Source organism: Olea europaea, unplaced genomic scaffold (assembly GCF_002742605.1).
Source record: "Olea europaea var. sylvestris unplaced genomic scaffold, O_europaea_v1 scaffold2990, whole genome shotgun sequence".
Lineage (NCBI taxonomy): Eukaryota > Viridiplantae > Streptophyta > Magnoliopsida > Lamiales > Oleaceae > Olea > Olea europaea.
Genome location: NW_019248543.1, coordinates 28,224 through 51,203, shown reverse-complemented (window position 1 = coordinate 51,203; position 22,980 = coordinate 28,224). Strand labels below are relative to the sequence as shown.

General features: G+C 31.3%; 1 protein-coding gene and 1 pseudogene across 1 annotated transcript; one reads left to right on the top strand and one right to left on the bottom strand.

Moving 5' to 3' along the window:
- Positions 1–5,196: 5,196 nt before the first annotated feature.
- Positions 5,197–7,573, bottom strand: LOC111384750. Its single transcript, XM_023009071.1, has 3 exons — positions 7,392–7,573; positions 7,106–7,252; positions 5,197–5,412 (listed from the first exon to the last, which is right to left on the bottom strand). Exons 1-3 carry the CDS (start codon positions 7,528–7,530, stop codon positions 5,372–5,374), a joined length of 327 nt encoding a protein of 108 aa, XP_022864839.1. The 5' UTR covers positions 7,531–7,573; the 3' UTR covers positions 5,197–5,371.
- An 11,287-nt stretch (positions 7,574–18,860) lies between these two features.
- Positions 18,861–21,328, top strand: LOC111384749 (annotated as a pseudogene).
- The last annotated feature ends 1,652 nt before the right edge of the window (positions 21,329–22,980 follow it).

Genomic DNA, 22,980 nt, shown 5'->3' with positions numbered 1-22,980 from the left:
ATTTAGATTTTGGGTGATATCGTTTGTAGGAAGTCGGAAAAATCATTGCTTAATTTTTTCGATACAAGTTCCGACAATTAGGTTTTTATCGTATTTTTCAACCCACCAAATTGGTGGATTTTGATTATTTTCCAAAACCTTTTCCGAAAAGATTAAGATTTGGGGTTTGTTCGATAATGATTATGAGAATTGATTTTTGGGAAAAAATCATATCTCAACTATTAAATATACACCAAATCAAATCTCAGAGACTAAGTTTCAAAATGCAAAAGTCAGGTTTTTATTTTCATTTTTTTTAGTTTTAAATAATAATATTATCAAATTAAATTAATCAACGCATGCCTACCCTAACCGTCCCCATCCCACTCATTGGCATCCACCCGCCCTCGACATCCCTCCAACCTCCACCTCGTCGACGACTTCTTCAACGACAAACTGATCGTTCTTAGTTTTCGTCACTGAGTGATGATCAATTCTTTGGTGTTGGGACTGAATAGTATAGTATAATCTAAAACTTTTTTTAATTGAAAATTGAAAAATAGCTCCTCATGTAATTTATAGAGCAATTAACTGAGCAAATAATTTGAATTCTCACCATCAAAATTTGGTTATTTGAATTTGTGACCAGTTTGGATAACTAAGGTTGGAGCAATCAATGGCATACGACTAGATTCTTGAATTTGTGACAGGTGACGTGTGCACTTTGACGTGTGACCTATAGTCTGATCTAATGGCTTGTGACCAAATCTCTTGGATTTGTGATATGTGACCTAAGCCAATGGTCTATGGCCAAATTTCTTGAATATGTGACATGTGCACTTGATGTGTGACCTACGACATGATTCAACAGCTTGTGAACAAATCTCTTGAATCCGTTACCCGTGATGTATACGCTTTGACATGTGCCCTGTTATATGTGACCTTGACTTGATCCAATGGCAGGTGAACAAATCTCTTCGATCTATGTCTTAAGCTAATGATTTGTGACCAAATATCTTGAATATGTAGCTTGTAACCTGTAAACTTATGTGTGACCTACAACTTGATTCAACCGCCTGTGAACAAATCTCTTGAATCCGTTACCCGAGAAGTATACACTTTGAAATGTGCCCTGTTATATGTAATCTTGACTTGATCCAATGGCAAGTGAACAAATCTCTTCGATCCGTGTCTCGATCCAATAGTTCGTGACCAAATTTCCTGCATCTGTGACCCTAACCTAAGCATTTTGACATATGACCCGTGTACTTTGATAGGTCACATGTTCAAGATATTTGGTCACAAAAACTCAAACTGTGACTTACACACCTTTGTCATCACCAACAGAGGACATTGATCCATCGCTAATGTTCCACCACAATCACTACTAGCAACCCAACAACTAAGAAAATTACCAACGACAAAACATAACAAAAACCACAAGAAAATTGTCACAAAACCTTCACAAAAACCACTTCCAACCACCACTTCAAGCACCTCATCTCACGCCCACCAAAATCAAGACCATCGCCTGCAACAACAAAACCACTACCGCCTACAATACTAACAAAAGAAATACTGCTTCTATTAATACCTAAACGACTGCCATCATCACCTACAAACCATCAAAAACCACATCCACCACCACCACCATTTCCATAACACCAACAATAAATAGAAGAAAAAAAACCCAGAATAACCCCATATCCGTAAGCAATCGCCTCGATTCAAGGTGAGCCTCTATAAGAGGCGACAGCGATCTGAATAATCCCATACCCTAACCTATAAACGATCGCCTCGATTTGAACGTTGTTGTGCGCAACCTTGCATCGGAGCTCCGATGACGTGTTGCAAGAATATAGTAGAGTGAGAGACAAAAGAGAGAGAGCGAGTGAGAGAAGAGAGCAAAGAGACTACAATGTTTAGAGAGGAAAGAGACTACAATTCTGAGAGAGAGAGAGAGAGAGAGAGAGAGAGAGAGAGAGAGAGAGTGCGAGTGAGAGGCGAGAGGAAAGAGATTATCCTAGGTTTTATTTATACCTGATTTATGCTCAAATAAACTTAATATCTGATTTTAGAATTCTCATATTTAAATACCTATAGTAGTGTAATATCCTCTTGATTTTTTAATCGTTAGAGAGAAAAGTGAGTTCTACTTATGAGTAAGGAAGTCAAAATGACAGTTAGAATAGTAAAATAACGGACAAAAAATTAGTTTTTTGAGGTGAAAAATTGCTATCATACAGGGGCTTGGCTGGGTTTAAATTTTGATTTTAGTTAACTGTTGGGCTGCGTTATAGTTTAGATTTGGATTCATCTGTTGGGCGTCGCTTCAGTTTAGTTTGGGTTCACTCACATGGGCTGTAGTTTGGGTATGAGTTCACAATTTCATGGGCTTCAGTTTGGCTTTGGTCACTTTTGGGCTCGGATTCCATTACTATTGGGCTGGGTTTAAATTTGGGTTTAGTTAACTGCTGGGGGCTGCTTTTATTTTAGATTTGGATTCACCGTGGAGCTTGGCTACAATTTGGCTTTGTGTTCAGCTTTTGTCCTCCAACAACAAGTCAATAATTTCCTCCTTCAACTCTTCAATATTTGTCAATTTCACTCTCCAACTACTCAGTAGAGTTAATCTCATCCTATGACTGTATATAAGCATCAATTGCATCCGTCGACTATTAAAAAGTATCACTTGCATCCTTGAACTAGTAAATAGCACCAATTTCATCCATCAACTACTCATAAGCATCAATTTCGCTCATAAGTATCAATTTCGCCTTTACACTATTCCTAGGTAATACTTTTGTCCTTTAACTATTCAATAGCATTGATTCCATCCTCCAACTATTCATAATCGTAAATTTTGCCCATTAAGTTTTCAAACACATCTTCGGCTACTCATATGCATCAATTACGTCATTCAAAAATACATAAGAATCACTTTTGTCCTCCAGTTATTCACTAGCATCAATTTTACCTTGAACTATTTAGAAGCATGACTCATGTTCTCAACTATTCGTATGCATCAATTTCCCATGTAAAATATAAGGATTCATAACTTTCATCCTCCTGTTATTCACAAGGATCCGTTTTGTCCCTTAACCATTCATTAGCGTCATTATCATCTCCAACCATTGACCATCATGAATTTCGTGGTTTCACTATCCAACGTCATCAATTTCATCCTTCATCTATTGATAAACACCAATGTCATTCTCCAACTATTCAGCACCATCAGTTTCATCATCTAACTATTTGCTAGCATCAATTTTGTCGTTCAAATATTCTTATGTGTCAAATCATCCTTCAACTATTTAGCAGCATTGATTTTGTCCTTGAACCATTCAATAGTTTCATTTCTATCTCCTACTATTTACAAGCATCATTTTCATCCTTTAACTATTCAATAGCATCACTTTCATTCTTTAACTATTCAAAGCATCACTTTCATCATTCAAACATTCTATAGCTTCAGTTTCGCACTCCAACTATGCATAGCATCAAATTCATCCTTTTACTATTTAGTAGCCTAAAATTCACCCCTTCAACTATTTAATAGCAACAATGTCATCCTGGCCCCAAATATGTAACTAGCTACAAGTTCATCCTTCATCTATTCAATAGCATCAATTTAGTCTTTCAACTATTCAGTACCGTCCATTTCCTCCTCCAACTATTCTATGGAGTCAATTCCGTCCAATTATTCTTTACCACCAATTTTTTCTTCCATCTATTCTATAATGTCAATTTCATCCTCCAACTAATCCAAACAAATAAGTGAATGAACTATTGCAAACTATTGAAAACGTGAATACTTTGTCTCAAACTACTGGCATATACTCATGATATCATCACAATTCATGAGTATAGTTGGAATATAGTTGTATGCGAACATAACCCAAACTAAAAATATTGTTGTATTTTGTCGAATTCACTAATTAAATTAATTTATTCCTCGAGTTCAAATCAATGCAAATTAGTTAAATCAATTCACCATATTTTTATGTGAATCTCAATAAATATTAACATAGTAAATCATCTAAGAATTCAATTAAAGACCACAACAATAATAAAAGTATATCTATACTATTATCTAATTATTTATTTTATCACATGGTCTAAATTTATAACGTACATCTCAGTTTGTTCAATTCACAAGTCATGAATTGGTAATCAAGTAATTCAACCATCATGAAAAGATGTAAAATTAATATATAAAATAATTAACTACTTGATATTAAAGGTTTAAATTTATGTTACATCATTAGTCAAGAAGAAGATATTTGAATACACCACTGAAATTAAAGAAAAAAATGGAAATAAAAAAGTTAACATCTTGCACCAAGAATATGCATTTTCTTCTTTTGCATTTCGATCTCTACTTGCAAGTTAGTTTTACGAATTTGGATTGAAGACCAAATTGTCAATATTACTTCCACAACACTCAACAGTTTTCATGTTGGTCCTCCTCTAGTTCGAAAAATGTGTAAATTAGTCCCCATACTTTTCATAAATTGAATTTAGCCCCTGTTTGTCATCCATTTTCTCCTATTCTTTCCCAATATTTTTTTATAGTACTCATTTTCAACCACACATATTTCATTAAAATAATATTACATGTAAATTAAAAATTTTTCCTTCTTTTTTAACCACACATTTCAACATCAATCACTATTTCATAATACATTCTTCCCAAATAATGGGTGACAAACACACCCTTATTCTTGAAACTTCTGAGTTTCCTCTAATTGCTCTTTTAATGCTTCCTATCAATCCCATATCATCTGGTTAGTCTTCAACTGCTTCAAACAATTTCCAGTTAAGCTCAAAATCTTTCCTTTAGCTTCAAGTAACTCGAGGTTCGAGTTTTACTTGTGATGACAATATTTTCACACTAAATTAAACAAAAATCCGCTCAATTTCAAGTTTATAAGCGATGATAAGCATGTAAACGCACTTAATAATACACGTGTTTCATGAATATTACTAGAAATAATTATGAAATGATATTTACGCGTTGTATAAAAAAGAGAAGAATATTGATAAAACTATTATTTGAATGTCGCTACATACCACATTTCAGAACAATACCTATATAAATATAAAAGATGACGAGGGGAATTCCAACAAACTCATTTTTCAAGAAAAAAACAAACACAAGCAGCTCAGAATTCACTTGAAACAATGCATAAACATTATCATCAAACAGGATAGAGATGCGTACAGCCACTGGCTCTTGATTTATTTATGGAGAGAGCGATAGCCCTTTAACTACATTTTTTTTTTTTTTTTTAGTTTATTAAAAGCCAATAAAAACTGCAGGACAATCCTCCAATTGAAAATCGATTATAAGTAGAAAATGTCACTGGGCGGTAATCTCAGATGTATTGCCCTAAACCTGGCTGATCAACAACTCTGGTTTACCTTTCCCTCCTGCAAATAACAGAAAACAAAGAACTTAGTTTTCTATACTAAACCACTTCGTTTAAGAGATTTCACATTTTTCATCAAAACTCTCGTGTTTGAATCGGTAGATTTTTCTTTGTCCTGATAGTAATATTGCAGTAATTGCGTTAAGAGTGAAAGAAAATATACATGTTTGGTATGGCTTAAAAAATTTATAAAAATTTAAGTGAAAGTTTTAACTATGCATCTCATAGGACCTGCAATTTTCAATGACACATTTTATCAACTTTTATTAAAATCTATTAAAGACCTCATTCATTTCTAGCTACACGTAACAATGATTTAATTTCCGTAAGTTAGAGAGTTAAAACTTCGAGAAAAAATACCAATCGAGGTCTCGACATCCTCAGAGACCAACCTTCAATTTTGTAACATCTGTGGCCCCGGTTAACGACTTTCCCTTGTGTTTTATTAATAATATAGTGAAAAGCAAAACCCTCAAGTTTATCTAGCCTCCATTTGGCGCGAGCATGTCAGCAGGCACGGATCCAGCACACGGCGAGCACCGACAGCCGCGCATGCTGGATCCGCTGGGAGAATTTTTTTTTTGGTTGGCTGTAGATTAAAATTATACATTATATTACTCATAATTCACCTATTTCCAGACATATCTTGTATCTCAATTGGTTGGAACTCACATATATATGTTTGAAGTCTTGATTTTGAATCCTTACCGTGGAACTTTTTGTGTAATATTTTTTTCTACAATTTTTACCAAAATTCAATAAGGATGTGGGTCAAAGAGTTTCAAACCTATGACCTTTTACAAGTATTGTTATATACTCAACCACTATGGTATGCCTTGGATTGTGCCATTAATCTTACCAAAATAATATTTGTTAGGTTTTAATGCAAGTATAAAAATCTGAATCCGTGCTCTTCCTTTTAATTATACAAAACTTAGTAATAATGTCATTTGATGAATCCTATTTTTTTTTTTTTATAACATAATTATATATGTTCAATTTGAACAAAATAATTATTATATTTAAATTTTAAGCTTTGTTCGATTCCTATGTTATTCAAAATACATTTTGCTCTCTTCTTTTCATCCACGCGTTCTTCAATAAGATAATATTACACACAAATTTAAAACTTTTATTTGTTTTCAACCATTCATTTTCCATCAACTCACTATTACAAAATGCAATTTTTTACAAAAAATGGATATCAAATGAACTTTTAATATGTTATTGCGGCCCATGGTAGATGGTCAATGACCGTCCATGCTGATTCAAACTCCTAGATTCGCCCCTGGCGCGCGCGCACACACACACACACACACACACACACACACATATATATATATATATATATTAATATTTATATATATATATATATATAGCGTCACCCTAAAAACATTATTTTAAGAGAGAGGCGTGAAACACGTCAAGATCTACAAGCCAAGGAGCCAAATATATATATATATATATATATATATATATTATGTTCAATTATAAGTTGAGTTAAAATTAATTTTGATTTTAACAACAAATTTATAATTACTAATTATTATTAACACATTTCACAAGACTCACTACTCTTCCTCTTTGTAAAATATTTATAAATTTGCCTAACGGAGGCTTAAACAAAAACACTGGGGACTTAGAGAGGGAAAAAAAATAAACAACGAAGAGAGTAAAAGTGACTAGGGTTTCACCTGCTGGGGGAAAAACCTCTGAACAATCAGTATTGGCACAAATGCAGAAACATTCGTCATTAGAGCAACACCCGTTAACAGTATAACCCACTTTTTTTGTGCACTCAGTAGTGCATACATCGTTATAGCAATCTGGCCTACTTTCTGCTGCAATTAGGTTAAGAAATATATGTATATTAGCCTACAAAAGAACGATAAAATTGCAGTTTTTAACTTTTATATTTGAATTTGATCGATAAATATATATATACACACTAAAGAAGTTAATGGTAAAGAAAGTTCAAACCAGTTGTCATGACAAGTGATAGCAGAAGGAAGCCCACTCTAAAAAACCTGATGGAGGATTCCATTAGCAAGCGCTCTCTCTCTATTGTGTGTAAACTATAAGTAAGGTAATGAGAGAGATGCAAATTGGGGGGTGCCATAATGTATGCTATATATAATGTTTGAAGTGTTGCTTTAATGTAATGGGAATAGACAAAATTGATAAGGTGTACCTCATGTAGTATTTGATAGAATTAAATAATAATAGTGAGAAAATGTTTTGTTAAAATTTTGTAAACTTTAACTCTTATCACCCATTCCATGATATCTATAATTTTATCACTTTTTTAACCACATGCAATACATCGATTTTTATCAAAATTTGCTAAATTTTTATTAAGAACTTTGTCAAATGACCCATAAATATTTAATTTAAGAGAGTCAAAAAGGATATGAACTTTATTGTTTATGAGAAGGCCGGATGTTTTTAATATTTTGAATACCTTTTTACATACTAGTCAAACGTGATTCTAAAATACTTTATATGTGATGTAAAAGTAATATTTGATACCAATTTGTTAGAGGATTTGATGAGTTTAAGATGAATTAATAAAAATAAAATTTATAAGAAAATTGGATTCAAATTGTACTCTCAAAACTCAATTTCCATTATACAATTTATTTTTTTAATTTTTTTGGAATACTATAAATGAGCAATCTTTTTATATTACATTTATTACATAAAAAATAATTGTTAATACATAAATTTAAACACTCATTAAAATTTCTAGATACATGAATATGAATATTTATCAAGTGAAATTTTATTGAATTTAGGTTAATATAAATTTTAATTAATTGAGAATTAATTACACAAATTTCACAAATGACAATAATTATGTAGTATTTATTACATATTGAAAAATGAAAAATAAGATATTATTGAAATAATTGAATTGTAGAGGATTATAATTTTTGAAAAAATGATTCTCCCTTAATATGATATTTTAATATATTACAGACTAGTAATACTATTTAACATTAATGGAATTACAAATTAATCTACATGACATTAAAATGAGTTTTTTTTCTTTTTTTTTTTTGGGGGAAAATGAGTTTTTAAATAATGATTTTTTTTGAAAAATATGTGATTAAAAAGTAGGATTTTTTTTTAAATTTACATGTAAAATATTTTATTGTGAAAATGTGTAGTTAAAAAATGAGTTTGAGAAAAAAAAATTTATTTTAATAGTTGTCAAACATGGTCTAAATAATATGAAATGAGAGATAATTATATAAATTACACAATTCTATCTTTAATTGAGCATGTAACATTGTGTCGCCTGTTTGGTCGTTGTAACACCATTAATGTAAGTAAAATGATTCAGCGTGATTGTTCTCTTAAATGGAACTAATAATACAAATGCTAATTTTTAATTTTTAAAATTAGTATTGTCCTATGCTGTTAATTTTTCTTGTAATATCATAATTATTACGTAAGACAAAGATACAATACTAAGTCTTTGTTTGGTCAAGATTAAAATCAAATTTTTAGCATGTCGTGATAAAAATTGATGAAATATATGATTGTAAAGTTGTGAAATCCATAAAAGATGTTATCACAATTAATTGTTCACTTTGATTTTGATAAAAATTCAAATTTTAATTTGTATAGGGCTAAACATGTCCAACCATATATTGAATAAAATTATTAATTTTTCATATTCTAACTATTCATTATTATATTATTTAACCTTTCTTGAAAAATTTATAATTGATCCAATTTAGGGAAAATTATAGTTTTAGTAGCAAGTATGTCATCATCAACTTAGAATTTTAACTATAGCAATCTCCAATCTTTTATTTTTGTGTCACTCAACTCAAAAATGGACAATTTTACCTTTATCTTAATTAAAAATAGATAAATAAAAATCAAGTTTAACTAAAAATATAATTATTTTATTATCTTTAATTCAATAAAAAAAATACATAGTTCATCGACCATTATCTTTTATTTTATTAACCTTTTCGTTAATTATTTAAGCCCCTATTTGGTTTAGATCAAAAAATCAAAAAAAAAATTTGGGTAAATTTTGTTAAAACTTGATGAAATATATGGTTGAAATGTCGTGAATATCATAAAATATATAATTAAAATACTTGTTGACTTTAACTTAAATTTTCATTAACTTTTTAATTGAACCAAACATGGACTAATTGTTGCCAGACATAATAGTAACATTGAACTTATAATAAATATTTAATTTTTAATTAGTCAAAAGGATGAAATGGCCGGAATCGAGGCTTCCAAAATATCAGACAATAAATTTAAAGCTTGTTTGGCGCAATTTTTGGGAGAAAATCATTTGTTTGAAGAATGCAATTGAAATAATTCAAGAAAAACTTAATTTTTAAAAATTCATTTTCATTAGGTTGAAACCCATTTTTAATATTTCCTATTATTTTAAGACTACCTAACCACATGTTTTTTACAATAATGCTAAAAAGAATTCACAATGTTTAAATATTGTTTCTCTCTTGGGATTTATGCTCTATTTAACAATTTATTATGATTTGATCTTATCGTTATGTCATATCAAATCTTACTGCTTGTTTGAGATAATTTAAAAAATGGAATAATGCTTCTTAAAAATATTGGTAATAGAACATTAATTTAAGTATGACTGTGACGGACTCAACAAAAAATTGAACTATATGACTAATTTAGCTGTTTTCATTAATTCTTTGCATAATTTGCTAATATTTTTATTAAAATCTTTATCAAACAACCTTATATAATATAAATTTAAAACTATTAGATGATTAATTTATATTTTTTTATTAATGACCTACCAAATATCGTGGATCATATGACACACTAATATACTCTTTTATAAATTTATTTTTATTAATAGATTGATGTAATATAGGCTAATTCGTTCTTGACATAAGTTAAGCCTAAATGAATAAAAGATAATTTTATTATTTATGAAGGGTGTTAGGTGACCTCGATTTGTCTGGTGTGCATCGTATTTTGTGATGCATCGTGTTGTGTGATATGGTGGGGCGTCAAAGCATGGGACTTTCCCGTCGTTTAGTATCATTTGGGTAGCGTGCAAGATACCTGGAGTCAGTGGAAAGGATTGAGTTAATTGTTTCAATTATCACTGAATTTAGATCCATATTTTTTATTGATCACTGAATTTTAAAATATCGAGTTTTGAATACTGAACTTAGGTCCATATCTTTGATTGACCACTAAAATTTAAAATGTTGAGTTTTGGTTACTGAACTTTGAAAAATGTCAAGTTTTAGTCATTGAATTTAGGTCTATGTTTTCGATTGTTTACTGAAATTTAAAATATCGAGTTTTGACCACAGATTTTTGAAAAATATTGTACATTACTCACTGAACTTTGAAAAATATAGTACACTACACACAGAACTTTGAAAAAATGTTGTACATTATTCACTGTAAACTCGATATTTTTCAAAGTTCAACAGTTATAACGTAAGACATATTCTAAAATTCAATGGTCAAAACTCGACATTTTAAAATTCAGTGAGCAATCTAAGACATGAACCTAAGTTCAGTGAACAATCGAATATGTTGATCTAAGTTCAGTGATCAAAACTCGACATTTTAAACTTTAATGACCAATCAAAGATATAGACCTAAGATCAGTGACCAAAACTTGACATTTTTCAAAATTCAGTGATCAAATTTAAAGTTCAGTGGCCAATCAAAAATATTGACCTAAGTTCAGTGACCATTGGAACAATTAACTCGAAAAAAAATTTGTTCTGAAAGTTATGTTTGACAACTTTATTTTCAAAATTTTTAAATATTAATTTTTAATTATAAATTCACACAATAAAATATTTTCTACTAAAATTCAAAATTTTTTCTATTATTTAACCATACGTTCTTTTAAAATTAATGTTCAAAACTCGTGTTTTTCCAAATAATGATTGTCAAACAGGACTAAGGAATCATATATTAGGTTTAATGTAGCCCCCATTTGGCCCCATTAAATTTTATTATATTACATTCTATTTTTCTCTATTCTAATTTTAACCACACAATCTTCCATAAATTAGTATTACACGTAAATCGAAAAATTTTCCTTCTTTTTCAACTACTCATTTTCCAAAAAAATAATATTCTACCCATTTTCATTTTCTTCTAGAAAATGGGGGCTAAACGAGTGCATAATTAGTGATTCTATGAACAAAAAGGATCAAATTGAAAATATTTAAAAGTCAAGAAGTTAGGTGCAATTTTGTATAGTTGTGTTAGATGGGTTAGGGTTCAAGCTCGGAATAAGGAAAGAAGAGCCATCGTAATTTCGTTTACCTCTTGTCAACACACTGCTTGAGCAACAAAAACAGAATGGGAAAAAGTTGCTAGCTTATCGCTACGATGTCGTTCGAGTGAAACACCGTCGCTTGCTTTTCACTGGGTTGTCGCTCGAACGACAGTGTTTACTAGAAAACCCTAATTTGCGATTCTCGAGAATTTTAATAGGACCATACTACCCAAAACCTCTATTATATAAAATACATGCGTCCATTTTCACGAAAAACCTTTGATTGAGCATTATGAGAAAACACCTATGCTATTCCTCATTGTTCAATCCATTGATTCTTGAGACTTGCAATTGAGAAACATCAAAACCCATCAATCAAATACCAAATACCCGTACTTACAGAGTATCTATTGAAGGTTAAAGATTAAGGAAGGTGATCAGAGTTTCGGTTGTTGGAGAACAAGGTATTCTCAAGATAGACAAAATCATAAAGTCGAGAGTTGGAGTAGGAGTACGCAATCCAGGAGGGCTTTGGGAATTACAGCCAAGAGGTCAAAAAGTATTTGTATTGGTCAAGTTTAGCAGTACTGTAAGTTGATCTGTTTTTAATGAATTCATACTAGTTTGGGCCCAGAGTTTTTAATCTCGTCATCAAATATCATGTGTTATTTATTTTTCAGCAATTTATTATACTGCGGCAATTAACATAAGGTAGATTACATGTGAATTTATCTAGATTAATTAATAACAATGACTTGTTGCAATTATTAATTAATTTGTTTAAATTTCGCGTAAATACCTATTCACCCCCTCTATATGTTAGTTGGATCGAACTCCATAATTTTCATCATATAATCTCTTTTGAATTATGTCATTTGTATACCTTTTTCTTTACATCATCCATGTTATCAATAATTGATTGAATGAAAAACTGTTTTATTTTCAAATTGTCCAATGGTGTAAAGACATTTGATAATGTTTAAAAGATGATATAAAATAGAATGTACAACTACGAATGTCAACGAGCCGAGTCAAGCAGACTCGCGAGCCGAAATTCAAGACTCGGGTAAAATGATCGAACTTTTTTTCCAGGCGTGAGTTGGGCCAAGCAAAAGCTCGACAAGAAAAATTAGGCTCGACCCGAGCTTTCGGCTTGAGCCCTTCCGAGTTGAGCCGGGCACGCTCGATTTTTGTTTTGGTTTTTTTTTTCTTTTTTTTTTTTTAAATATGAAAAAGGCAGCTTCTACTGTCTTAATTTTTTTTATTATATAAATATAGGCTCATGAGCTCGAGTCGGTTAGCCACACAGACCGGCTAGAGCTTTGCCCGACACTCCAAAATGGGGCTCGACTTGAGCCTCGACTCAGTTCTCCTGAGCCTTGAGCAGGGCGGCTCGAGCTTTTTTTCGAGTCGAGCCACGGGTGATTTGAGCCAACGAACCCGATTGTCATCTTTATATGCAAGTATTATTGATCATCTTTTCGTTTATATATTTATGTAGTGTGTTCACAATATATTTCTTTCAATTTTAAAATCCACCGCAAGTGTACGGTTCGTTAACAAGTAGTAAAATGGACTATGAGTCCAAGTATCATTCCCACGAGGATTGAATTAGCTCTAATTAGACTAATGTGACCTTAACCGAATCTAATTGAATGAAAATTTGGTTTAAATGTGAAAAGCCCTAATTTTGGAAGAAACCCCCAATTTGAAACCCTAATTTCGAAATTCCCCTAATTAAATGACTCGACAACTCAATTAAAATGTAAATATGCAATGTTGTAAATTAAATTGTAGAAATAAGTTGAAATAAAATCATTGGGATATCGAATCCCCATTTGATTTCTATAAACCCTAATTTCACAAATCCAATTAATCAATGGAAAATTGTCAATTCAATGTTCCTACGCCTATCTAATATACTCTCTCGATATATATTAGATCTATTTCTGCATGTCATCAGCCTATATTTCTATGGATGATATAACATACAAAAGCGCATGAAATTCTATGAACAATTACCGAACTGCATAAAGCATAGGGGTATATTTCTATCCCCTATCGGACCCTATGTCAATTTATATATATCGAGTCTATTCTACTTCTTTCGAATGTAAAGAATAAACCATCACAATCACATAATAAATGGCCAATAAATCATGGATTCAATCAAAACAATATAAATTTACATCACAATCACATAATAAATGGCCAATAAATCATGGATTCAATCAAAACAATATAAATCAAACAATTTATTCCAAAGATAATTTATATTAAACTCATGAAATATAGGAATTTATAAGAAAATCAAAGGTTCATCGACTCCCAATGAAATCAAAAATTAGCCTATCATGTTTTGAAGAAAGTTACAAAAATTGAATAAAGGAGAAGACATCACCCTATTATAATTGATGCTTGAAATCTTCAATCTTGATGAAATCCTCCTTCTTCCTGCATAAATTATTGGATCTTGATGTTATTGTGTGCCTCTTTGCTCCCAAAATCGTGTACTCTTCTTCTGGACGTGTTTTAGGGTATATATAGCGTGTCCAAATTAGGTTAAAAAATAGTTGGAATCGAAAAAGGAAACTGCAGAAACGCCCCGAATTTACACCTATGCGACCGCATAGAAGGATCCTATGCGGTCGCATAGGTCATTTGAAATTTACAAATTTTTCCCTGCATCCATCTATGCGACCGCATAGATGGTTACACTATGCGGTCGCATAGATATACCCAATTATGCAGTCCTTACATTTTGGTCCCTGAACTTCCTTGTTGCTTCTCTTGACTTCTTTCTTCGATTTCTTCATCTTTTCAACAAATTTTATCTTCCAATTGATGATTGACACCATCAAATCTCATGCCACTCATTCGGCACATCTTTTGAGTATTTGCACCTTTAGTCCTCCATCTTTCAATTGTCTTCAATTCAGTCCCTTTTCACTTCTTTCTTCTTCCAACTGTTTTGCTTTGTCATTGAGCTCATACTTGGCATGTTTTTACTCTCATTTTGCATTTAGCTCAACTTCTCAATATTTGCACCTTTGGTCCTCGAACTATCAATTTGTTGCGTTTTAGTCCTTCTTCGGCTCTTTTCTCCTGAATTCCACAATTTCCATTGAAATACCTACATTGCATGAATTTAATAGGATTAAGCCACAATTCAACCATTTTATCCATGTTTAAGTCATGTTTGTGAACCAAATAAGTGTGTAAAAACATACTTATCATAGTGCAATAGACATAAGGTGCTATAAGACGACAAAATCAAGCATCATATTTTACCAGTGTAAACGTAAAAATGTGCTTCTATATTTTTATTATAATTATTTTATAATAATTAAATAAAAATAACCAAAGTCAAATATCTACTTACCTGGCTCATGTTTAGTGTAGATGATGATGATGATTATTATTTATTTATTTATTTATTATTATTATTATTATTATTTTTGATAATGCGTGGGTGAAAAAATGATGGTTTATTTCATGAAATGTGTGATTAAATTTTATTGTTGACCTCGACTTGAAATTTTTATCAAATTTTGATCTAAACCAAACATGGGCTTAATAATTTCTCTGACTAGATAATTTTTAAACTCCATAGAACTAGACAATTGAAAATTCAGCTCTGGTTTGGTCCCCATTACATTACATTTTACTTTTCTGTATCCTATTTTCAACCACACAAGCTTTCATAAAATAATATTACAGGTAAATCGAAATTTTTTTCTTCTTTTTCAACCATTCATTTGTTTGTTTTTGTTTTTTTTTTTTTAGGGAAACACTATTTACTTATTTTCATTTCAAAAAATAGGGGCCAATCAGGTGCTCGTATAAATCCTTCTAAGAGCAATTAGGTTCAAGAAATTGCTAAAAAAAGGGGAAAAAAATTAAATAAAAGAATTGTGCCTTTTGACACCTTGGCTTGTAATAGGCAGTCAAAAGAAGAATAGATCGTGTTTTTTTTGTTGTTAAGCGCTGCTTCAATGCACTTAGAAAACACGAATATATTATCACCCCATGAGGAAAAAGACTTCGATCAATCGTCAGAACTTTTTCTATAATTTTGGAACATGAACGAAATGTCTTTTACTTTATTAATCTATTTAAAATAACTAGTCAAAGTTGAATGTACATTGCAAGTTTTTTTAAAATACTTTATAAGTGATATAAAAGTAATATTGAATACCAATTTTTGAAGGATTTGATGAGTCTCAAACGAATTTAAAAAAATAAAATTTAGCATAGAAATTCAAGAGAAGAAACTTATACTCAAAGTGTACTCTCAAAACTCAATTTTTATGACTCATATTTTTTGTAATGATGAAATACTATAAATGAACAATCTTTTTGTATTACAGTTAATACATAAAAATTAATTGTTAATACACACCCATTAAAATTTTCAGATATATGAGTATAAATAAATTTATCTATAATAACTCTAAATTTATGTAATTCATGATTCATCAAGTGAATTTATTGAATTTATATTAATGTGAATGTTAATTAATTGAGAATTAATAACACAAATTTCATAAATGACAATAATTTTATAATACTTATTACATATCGAAAAACGAAAAGTGAAGTACTATTGAAATAATTAAATTTTAGGAAAGTTAAAATCGTCCAAAAAATTATTCTTCATTGATATAATATAGAGTCTTGTGCAACTGTGCCTCCTTGCTAGTTTTGGATTCTATTGCCCTCGGGACATAACTCAGTGGTGCAAAGGATAAGAGTGAGGTTATCTCACGCCTTACTGACAGCGGCAGTGTGGGGGTTCGATTCTTGAGACATGAAATTGGACTCCTTGTAGGCGCAGTGTACAAGCAACTGTTATTTCCTGGTCTGTTGGGACACATTTTACAATTTACTTCCCTCACAAAGTTCTAGAGCAGGGGCGGGGCGGTGGGGTCCTTTAAGGTTGGAGTTCAACCTTCTTTTTTTTTGGATTGTGTTAACAGATTATTATATTTTTAAATTATTTATTAGTTCATTTTGACTTCCTTCTCAACTGGGCACAATTCAATCAAATCATATCTATATGGTCGAGGTCCGGCAAAATACCACTACTCAAAGTAGCCTCTTAAAAGAAAAAGAAAAATGTGTATTAGGTTCAATTATAAGCAGAAATTTTTTTCCTTCTTCTTTCTCTTATATTTAAGTGGATCAAAAGATTATGTTTTTATCACTCGAATTATTTTGTTCTCAATTGCAATTAATGCATGACGGTAACTTGGGTGAAGTGACTAGAAGTCTGAATCGACTAGTGTTGAAGAATTAATTGATGAATCGTAATTAAGGATGAAATACCACTCCAACTCAAAAGCTAATCGGGTCTTTTCAAAATGTGTCAAGGCAAAATAGTTAACTAGACATCTCAAAGTAGGCCAACTTAGCAGTTTGATTATTCATTTCGAATTGTGATTGCATTTCATGACATAGTTACTGAAATTAGCTTCCAATCCTCGTCCTCTGTAATTGAATGCAATAAAATAAAGCATTATTATTTTGCTGAATTGTCATAGACTTAAGAGTGGAAATTTGTGACTTTAGAAGGCAGACTTGGATTTTGTCCGAAGTTATGCTCCCACTGTTAGTTTTTGTCTGAAAATGTAAAATTCTGCCGAATCAATCCATGTTGCACAATAAATTAACGCAACTAATTATATTATATAGCTTAAAGAAAGAATAAATGTGACACTAGGGACTCTTAATCACTAATAATTTGATTCTTTGATTAGAAAGCAGAGGTGGCCCTGACTATAGGCGAGGTAAGCGATCGCCTAAGGCCCCATTTTGACGAGGGCCCCGAATTCTATAAAATTAATTAGCTAATTGAAAAAAAAATGAAAATTATATTAATGAAATTATTTAAAAGAGAATTGTCGTATGCAAATAAAAGATATTAATAAAAATTAAGAATACAAAAATCTAAAAAAAAATTTACAAATGACATAAAATTTATATTTATTCATCTTTCAAACAGCATTTTTCTTTTTGTTAATCAAACAAAAAATCTTGGATTTTTTTTTTTTTGTCTCTTCAAATTCCACTTCAACTGTCACCTACCATTATTTTTTTGTTAAACCCAACACAAAATAAATTTTCTCTTTCTTTGAAGTAAACTTTTGGACGGATGAAAATAACAATTGGCAAACAAGTCTCTTGACTTTTCAGTTTTCTCACACCCAGTCGTTGGACTCACTGTCAGTCTGCCATGGCATTGCTTGACATGTTTTCTTCTCCAATTCCATTATCTTCAAAGAATCGGGTCCTGTGATAGATCACATGACAATCCAAAGGTAGGCTATTATATTTAGTTTTATTTATTTATTTTTTTGTTAGATTTGTTGAGTCTGTCACACAATTGCTTGAGCTTGACCATCCCAGCCGAGTGAACCCGACTAAGAACGATATGACCGGAAAGTGGGTTTGAAAAATTATGACCGAGGACGAGCCACGAGCGGGAAGTTTGCAAGTTTGCATCTGTTTTTTTGCCTCTTTTGCCGGTCAAATATTTCACTGCTATTTGGCCAATGATGCATAAAAAGACAAAAAAAGAAAAAATAATAAAAAAAATCTTTCACTGCTATTTGGTTTATTGTTTACAATCCAAAGGAAGGAGGACCGAAACCAAAAAACTGACATAGTGGATTAGTGGTTTATAGGTTGTTTGTGCAGCAGTAGCCTCAGTACCCCGTTCTCGATTTCAACATATTTAATTACCGTTTGTAGACTTGTAGTCCCCCATATTTAATTTAGCTTCTCATAAGTCATAATTATTATTGGTTTATAATCATATTAACATTCTTCAACTCAACATTATTTTGCAGTCAGCAATACTTTGATGCTCGTACAAGCAGTCAAGCACTTAGCAAAAATGGCGTGGAAAACCGAAAACTTGAAATAAATGGAGTTCTTATACTTCCTCTAAGTGAAAACCTCTCACCAGATTTTATTGTTCCTCACTTCCTCTACTAATTTAAAATTTAATCTTGTGTTGATTTTGTGTTTTGTATTGCTTTAATATGTCTACTAGAAAGTATTTGTCTGGACATGAAAAAAGAAAAAAGAAAAAAAAACTGAAAAATTTATTCGATCTCAAGTAGGAGCTATGGACAAGTTTTTTTGGTAGTAATATTAATAATAAAAGAGAAAGTCCGATGAAAGATTTGGTTGTTGAGGAATTTGAAAATGAAAAGGTTCAAAGTGAGGATAATACGACCAAAGAGCAGGAAATTTTAGTAGATCATGAGCAAGAAAATATGGAGGAATTTGAAAAATGTGTACCGTTGCATTACAACATTAGTGATCCAGGGAATTGGAAAAATGTTGATCAAAACTTGATAGATTTGTTAGTGAAAAGAGGTCCACTTAGGGAGGATAGTTTTACTTTTCCAAAAGATTCAGAAAATAGACATTTCTCTTCTACATATTATATTCGACATTTAGCAAATGGTGAGAAGAGTGATAGAAAATGGTTGGTCTACTCAATTTCGTTGGATAAAGTATTTTGCTTTTGTTGTAAGTTGTTTAAGCAAGAAGGAAACAATATTCAATTAGCCAATGAAGGGATCAATGATTGGAAAAATCTTAGTTTTAGGCTTAAAAGTCATGAAACTAGTAATGGACACATGCATAACATGAGAAGATGGATTGAGTTAGAAAGGAGATTGCAACAAAATGTAACTATTGATAAAGCTGTGCAAGATCTAATCAACAAAGATAGAGAACATTGGAGAGAAGTTTTTGTGAGGATAGTTTCTATTGTTAGCTTTTTATGTAAGAACAATCTAGCATTTCGGGGGACTAATGAGAAAATTTACGAAAAAGATAATGGGAATTTTTTAGGTTTAATTGAAATGATTGCAGAGTTCGATCCAATTTTGAGAGAACACATTCGTCGTATTCAAGAAAAAGAAATTCATTATCATTACCGTAGTCACAAAATTCAAAATGAATTCATATTCATGTTGGCTGGAGAAATCAAAACTGCAATTATTAAAAACGTTAGAGAAGCAAAATATTTTTCAATTATAATTGATTGTACTCTAGATATAAGTCATGAAGAACAAATGTCTCTCATAATACGGTATGTAGATGTCATAGCAACTCCAATGAAAGTACAAGAGTATTTTTTGGGATTCCTTAAGGTGGATGACACTTCGGGGCAAGGACTATTTGTTGAATTATTAGATATTTTGAAAAAACTTGAACTGAATATTGGGGATCTAAGAGGACATGGTTATGATAATGGTTCTAACATGAAAGGGAAGCATAAAGGTTTACAGAAAAGAGTACTAGAAATAAATCCAAGGGCATTTTACACACCATGTGGTTGTCATAGCCTTAATCTTGCACTTTGTGATATGGTAAATTCTTGTATAAAGGCTAAATCTTTTTTTGGAATTGTACAATGCATATATATATTGTTTTCATCTTCTACGAAGCGATGGAAAATTTTTCAAGACAATGTGAAGGGTCTGACGCTTAAGCCACTATTACAAACACGTTGGGAAAGTCAAGTCGAAAGTGTTAAAGCAATAAGATTTCAAGCACTAGAAATAAAGGCTGCTTTAAAACACTTGGTGGAAACGTGTGATGATCCTAAGACATATAGAGATGCTCAAAGCTTACTTTTTGACATTATGGATTTTGAATTCTTGTTTGGCATGGTTACATGGTACAATACATTGTCTGCTATTAATAGAGTAAGCAAAATATTGCAAAGTGAAGACATATCTATTGATGCTGCGATTAGTCACATGAAAGCACTTATTTCATTTTTTGAAGCATATAGAGAAACTGGATTTGAATCCGACAAAATTACTGCTAAAGAAATTGCTGATCAAATGGAAGTTGAACCTACATTTCATGAAAAACGTATTATTCATAGAAAGAAGCACTTCGATGAAAATGTTAATGATGAGATAACACATTCACCTGAAGAATCATTTAGATTTGATTATTTCTTGTACATAGTTGATCAAGCTCTTTCTTCGCTTAAGTTAAGATTTGAACAATTTCAAAAATATGAAAATACTTTTGGGTTTTTGTTTGATTTAAAAAAATTGCAGAATGCAGATGATAGTTGTTTGAAGTGTTGGTGTTATAAGCTTGAAGAATTTTTACACACGACATGGATTCTGACATTGATGGATCAGAGTTATTTTCTGAGCTACAAATTGTGAGAAATAGTTTGCCAGAAGAGACAAAAAAGGCGATTGAAGTGTTGGACTACATAAAAATGATGGATTGTTTCCCAAACATATGGATTGCTTATAGAATATTATTGACTATACCAGTTACGGTTGCATCTACGGAAAGGAGCTTCTCAAAGTTGAAGTTGATAAAATCCTATCTTCGATCAACAATGTCACAAGAAAGATTGAATGGCTTGGCTATGGTATCTATTGAAAAAGAAGTTCTAAAACAAATTGATTGTAATTATATATATATATATATATATATATATATATATAACACACACACACATCTATATATATATAGGGGCCCCATATTTGAAATTGGCATAAGGCCCCCAAAATATCAAGGCCGGCTCTGTTAGAAAGACTGCAACTTTGTTCCTGTACTATGGTTAACTTTGTGTCATTGCATAGGTCGAACCTAAATCTGTACTTGTAATCGAGAGATAGTTGTTTAGACACATGGACTGTCAACACTATATTTCGGGGTTTTCAATGAAAATAAGCAATTTGCGTATACTTACACAGCCAAATGAAGTGTCAAGACTTATTTATATCACCATAAAATGTAACCCTTTATCCAACAGTGGGAATAGTGCCAAGTGTCATCATCTGGCAGAATGCCACTTATAAAGTCTCGTTTCCATAATATGTTTAAGGGGCTGAAAATATGAGAGCATCAATACCACAGTTCGAGTCACAACAATCTCCACCTTGTTACCATATTTTCAGGTTTAGTGCAACCAGGAGACAATATTACTTTCACCTTTCATTTGCTCCAAGTACCTGCAAGTTATCACATAGAATCAATAGATAATGTCTTCAAACAATTTTTAAATTTGTTCAAAGGTATTATCTTTGTCCGCATATCAGATGGGTTATACCGTGTAAGTACTTAAACAAATTTTCAAAACACCTTTTGAAATAATGTCTTTAATAAAATGATACTTAACGTCTATGTTTTTAGTCCTATCATGATACATGAAGTTTTTACTAAGATGTATATCACTTTGATTTTCATAATATAATGTTGCATTTTCATCAACAAAACCAATCTCCTTTAGTAAACCACTTAGTCATATTCCTTCTTTAAAAGTATCAGAAGCAGCAATGTATTCGGCAGTAGAAGATAAAGTTACAATCTTTTGTAATTGTGATTTCCAACTGACTATTGTACCACATAAGCTGAAAAAGTATGATGAAGTTGATTTTCTATTATTCTTGTTTCCAGTAAAGTCAGAATTAGTAAATCCCTTTAAAGTTATCCCTTCTTTGTTCATTTTAACACAAGACCCAGGTTTGCAGTACTCTTTAAGTATCTCAAGAGCCATTTTAAAGTAATCCAATGTTCTTCCCCAGGGTTATTCATAAACCTACTCAATATGCTAATACTAAAAGCAAGATCAGGTCTAGTACATACCATCAAGTACATCATAGAACCAATAACATTAGCAAAAGGTACTTTTGACATTTTATCAGATTTTTCAAAAGTTTTGGGACAGAGATTAGAGGTAAGCTTAAAATGATTAGCAAGAGGCAGAGACACAGATTTACAGTCAAACATGTTGAATTTTTTCAAAACGTCCTTATAAATTTGCATGCTAAGAATCTTTTTAGCATTTCCAAGATCTTTCATGTCAAATTCAGATTTAACTTGTTGCTTAATATATTCAATTTTGCAAGTAGCATGTCATCCACATAAAGTACAAGATAGAGAGAATGTTTACCTTCTTTACCTCTACAATACAAATATGTATCATAATTGCTTCTTTGCAAACCAAGTTTTAATACAAAAGAATCAAATCTTTTGTACCACTGCCTAAAAGCCTATTTTAGGCCACACAGCGACTTCTTTAACAGGCACACAATATTTTCAGGATTACCTTTCACAAACCCAACAGGCTGTTTCATATAAATTGTTTCTTCTAGATCACCATAAAGGAAGGCATTTTTAACATCTAACTGGTCAAGTTCCCAACCAAATTGAGCAACTAAAGCAAGCAAACATCTGATTGTAGTGTATTTTTCTATAGGAGAAATTATTTCAGTGTGATCTATACCTTCTTTTTGTGTAAAT

Bases quoted from the DNA above. Each gene is read 5' to 3' on its own strand.
- LOC111384750 (XM_023009071.1), bottom strand. From the start codon at position 7,530: ATGGCACCCCCCAATTTGCATCTCTCTCATTACCTTACTTATAGTTTA. The intron at 7,253-7,391 runs GTTTGAACTTTC...ACCTAATTGCAG, and splicing joins ATCACTTGTCATGACAACTG to CAGAAAGTAGGCCAGATTGC. The intron at 5,413-7,105 runs GTGAAACCCTAG...TGTTATTTGCAG, and splicing joins AGAGGTTTTTCCCCCAGCAG to GAGGGAAAGGTAAACCAGAG.